This window comes from Gavialis gangeticus, unplaced genomic scaffold (genome assembly GCF_001723915.1).
Source record: "Gavialis gangeticus isolate Ggan-Ray unplaced genomic scaffold, GavGan_comp1, whole genome shotgun sequence".
NCBI classification, from domain to species: Eukaryota; Metazoa; Chordata; order Crocodylia; family Gavialidae; genus Gavialis; species Gavialis gangeticus.
The window spans coordinates 160,945,199-160,949,583 of record NW_017729024.1 but is presented as its reverse complement, the minus strand read 5'-3'; the positions used below and the strand labels follow the sequence as shown (position 1 = coordinate 160,949,583).

Sequence of the window (4,385 nt, the reverse complement as noted above, 5' to 3'; positions counted from 1 at the left end):
GGTGGAAAGGGTTGGACGGCTCCTCCCCCATCTTGGGGGGACTCCAGTGCACCCAGCCCATCCTCCAGTACCAGCTGGAAAAAAACTGCAGACTGAACTCCCTCTGCTCCTTTTCTCCCCTCCCATTCTGAAAACTTTACGGGGGCTGAGAGGCAGTACAGACACAAGTTACTGAAGCCACTCCATTTTGGAGCATCTTCATTTGAACCCTCATGCAATGGGGAAGGAAGCAGGGGCAGAGGCACGCTCAGTGACTTTCCTGCTGTACTTCTGGATTTGGTGCACCTAGTGAGGAGCATCTCAGAAAAGTCACTCCTATTGGGGTTACAGAGCTGGTTATATACATAGCTTTACCTCTCCCCTTTTGATTTTCCAGAGGTGAATAATTTGGACTGTTGCCAATTAAATTCTTCCCATGCATAAAGACAACAGGAATGGCCTGGTGCTGGATTGATTCTTTTTCAAGAGCTATCATTTTTCACTCAGGAAGATCATTTTGCTCATAGGAGTTAGAAGGTTGCATGCTCCACAGATTCTGTAGGCCAAGGGTATTTTATACACCAGAGGCTTCTTGCTTCCTTTCATTCCTGCTCCTAACAAACTCCGTGTACCACCCTCCACTCATTATTTCAGGGACTCCCTGCAAGCCGCCTCTCCAATACACCTGTGTTTCTGCATGCCCCTTCAAACCTGCTTTCCTCCCCCCGCCCCTTAGTAAGGCCCACCAGTCCCTGCTTGCTAAGCCAGGTGGGTCTTAGGGGCTTTCCAAGCCTTCCTCATTCCCTCCCTTCCTTCCTTTAACCTCCACCCCTATTCTTATTCTCTTCCTCTGCTTCTGGGAGAAAGGTCTCTCAGGGTCTCAATTTTAAACTATATCAGAAAGATGAATAGAACTAAAAGGAAAGGCTCTTTTTGGAGTGGTGGGAGTTAATTTCCACCATTAAGCTGTTATGTGATCAAGAAAGAGTTACAGAGATAGCTAAAATTGAAATTCTGCTAACCAGATGTTAAGGCCTTCAAATGTTTCCCCTCTTTCATACCACCTTCCAAATCCCGCCCCCCCCCCCCGTAATTAATAGGATGCTGTCCATTGATGCCAAGAACATTTTCTGAAATTGTGGAATGAATCAAATGTGGCATTCAAAAAGCTAGCACATTCCAGGCAGTCAGAGAAATGTCATCTGACCTTGCTTTGCTAGGCCAATTAGCAACCAAAACCCTTTTTCATTTGCCTCAAATTCATCTGAAGGCCTGTAGTATGAAAAATGAAATAAAAACCTCTGTAAGATTTTATGAAGTTTCCGGCACATCTGAGCTTCAGCAAGAAAAGGTATTTAATCTCCAAGCCCCAAACTAAACCAGAGCACATAGGGAAATGCAAGATTTTAAAGAGTTTTGAAGTTTAGAACTTCCTTCACTGAGCCAGCAAAGAAGTGTAGATTAGGTTCAAGACTGGATAAAACTTCAAGCTAATTCTTATTCACATGATACAAAGTGCTATTTTGGTACAGTCTAACTAATCCATCTACTTTCTAGCAGCATACATGATCCTTTTTAGCTCTGAAAAAAATCAAAATTAGCATGGCACCATGAAGCAAAGTCACATTACTCACCAGGCCATTACAAGTGCTGATTACTGCAGTCCCGTGCCCATCATCTGGATGCAGTACCGTGCCAGTGAAGTGACATGACGTTCCTGAGCGAGGCACAACTTTTGCACCGGTGTAGTTCCCGTATCTCCTTTCCAGTATATAGTTATTGGAAAGAAATTCTTCATTAACAGTCAAGTTAAAAAACAGGTTCTTCTCCTTGTGGCTAATTTTATAATATACAAAGTTTTCCTTTTGACTGAGGTCCCTTTTTCTCCTGGCATTTGAGGTATGATGCTGCAAACTGTAGGAGAGAAAACACCCACTTGCATCTACTTTTGTAGGTCCAACCACATGGTATTCTTGCAGCGCCTTGATAAAGTGCTCTAGAAAAAATGCAGAAAGGACATTTTAGCTTGTGTCACTACAGGACTCACATGTTTTAAATAGGGAACTCTTTGGGGGAGGGGTGTGATTCATCACCCCATTTCACTGGCATAGAGTGGTGCTGTGCACCACTATGGATTACCAGCCTGAGCACTTTAACAGCTTCTTTAGGCATTTTTAGTCTCCCATTTTAATGCTTACTCTGAGGCTAGGGACAGACATTACATGTAAACCAGTTTAAGTGATCAGAAACTGGTTTAAACCTGTAACAGAATAGATGTTCAGTGCACATAAGCCAATTTGAAAATGGCTGAAACCAGTTGGAACTAAACCTGGTTGAATGTAGTATCAGACTTAACTGATTTGGCTCAACCCAGTTTATGCAAAGTCTGTCCCAGACCCCTTGCTCGTTTAAAATAAACCAGACTCCCCCAGCATCCTGGCATGCTCTCTGCTCCACAGCAGGGCTGGCCCCTCCCCTCTGCTCCCTGGCCAGAGCTCCAGCAGAGATTTCAGACACAGCAGGGTCTGCCTGGCTTCCCCCTGCCCTATCCCACCCCTTTTTCCCCCCCACTCTGCTTGCAGGATAAGCAGGAATCTCCCCCTCCCTCCCACCTACCACAGCATGGACCCTAACCCCACAGACCCCAGGCATGTGGTATGCTAGCTAATACTGAGAGGTGTCTGTGTGTGTGTGTTTCCAATTTCACTGGGACAGGCAAACAGAACACTAACCACTTAGAGCTTTTTTGGAGCTCATCACCAGGTCACCGGATAAATTGTTTAAGAAGAGTTGAATTAATAGAGAGGCTATTGTTTTGCTGATGAGGTGATAAACACTTATCAGCTCCCTGCTGGCTTGCTCACCTGTCAGTTTGCTGCAGACAGTATAAAGAAGCAGGTAGGGCGATTGAAAAGCTCTGTATCATCAACCAATGCATGTACTACACACACCTCCTTGCCTCAGAATGCTAGCAGGGGGCTGGCAACACTTCCACCCCTTGAACAGCCAGTGGGAAAAAGCCTGGGATGGTTCAGACAGACCTGCCTGGCCATACCCTGCCTCAGCTCAGATCTGTAGAAGGGAAGGGAGGGCTGCTCTAGCACCCTCTGGCTTCTAGCCTGAGCCACTGCAGGCATGTGCCTGAATTTCTTCAGTCCAGAGAAAATATCTGTTTAGTTATAAACTGGTTCAGCCTAGCCAGGTTAGACTAACCTGCAAAGATTGAATTAATTCAGGCTCAGGCATTTTTAATGTCTGCCCCTAGCCTGAAAGTTTAAAAGATCTTTAAGTAGTCCTGTCATATTTCAGTAAGAACAGTGAATCAATCTCTCTCAGGCTTGTATGCTTTCATTCATAACACTGTGGCTTTAACTTAAGGGAGCACTGAATGCATACTGAGCTGGAGAAGGGAAGGGGCCAGCCAGCCTGCAGGCTTTATTGAGGGTGATCCTCAAGGGTATCATTTGGTGTAGACAAGAGGGAATTATTATATTCCTTATTATAACTGCTCTAAATTCAGAAACATGCCCTTTGGAGGGAAGGGGAGGTTGAACAGGTTTTGGGGATAGCCACCACCCCCTGAGAGAAAAAGGTACAGGCTTAGGAGGGGTGGAAGAGGGGACTTCCTGGGTAAAGGGAAGAGGAGAGGGGAGGTGGGAGGAGACAGGAAGGAGAATGGGAGGAAAATCTTTTTAATGGAGGAAATGAATTGGGGTTGGGATGGATGGCTCTGTGTGATTGTAGTGGGGTAGCACTCTCCTAGGTGAGAAGCCAAGGAGCTGGAGTGGGATGTTTTGAATTGTGGGGTGTCATGGTAGGAGTTTGTTTTCTTATACTATCATACTATAATATTTTATTCTGGTTTTATAAGCTATCTAATAAATAAATGCAAACATACATAAAGCAGATTTTTAGAATTCAGAAGACACCAAGCACTGGATGGATAAAAAAAAACAGGCTAATGGGGCACACCCAGAGAGTAGTGGTGGATGGGTTGTAGTCAAACTGGCAAGATGTGAGCAGTGGGGTACTCCAGGGTTTGGTCCTCGGGCCCGCACTGTTTAACATCTTCATCAGTGACTTGGACATGAGGGTGGAAAGCACGCTGTCCAAGTTTGCTGATGACACTAAGATGTGGGGCGAGGTGGACATACTTGAAAGGAGAGAGAGGCTGCAAATAGATTTAGACAGACTACAAAAGTGGGCTGACTAGAATAGGATGAGGTTCAATGTAGATAAGTGCAGGGTGCTGCATCTTGGGAGAAGGACTCCACAGCATACATACAGGCTGGGGAGTTCCCCTCTTGAAAGCACAGAGGCGGAACAGGATCTTGGAGTCATTATTGACTCCAAGATGAACATGAGCCACCAATGCCAGACCACAGCCAGCAAGGCCAGCCATACCT

The 4,385-nt window shown here is 45.5% G+C and overlaps 1 protein-coding gene across 3 annotated transcripts in view; it reads right to left on the bottom strand.

Annotated features, from left to right (window-relative positions):
• The window catches only part of ADAMTS12 (ADAM metallopeptidase with thrombospondin type 1 motif 12), a 474,912-nt gene that overhangs the window by 457,932 nt on the left and 12,595 nt on the right, over window positions 1–4,385 (bottom strand). For all 3 annotated transcript variants that reach the window (XR_002097463.1, XM_019517990.1, XM_019517991.1), the window contains exon 2: window positions 1,614–1,975. Coding sequence is in view for 2 of the 3 variants with exons in the window: in XM_019517990.1 (XP_019373535.1) it covers window positions 1,614–1,975 (362 nt within the window). In the remaining variant the exon portion in view is untranslated. The remainder of the gene's footprint in view (window positions 1–1,613; window positions 1,976–4,385) is intronic.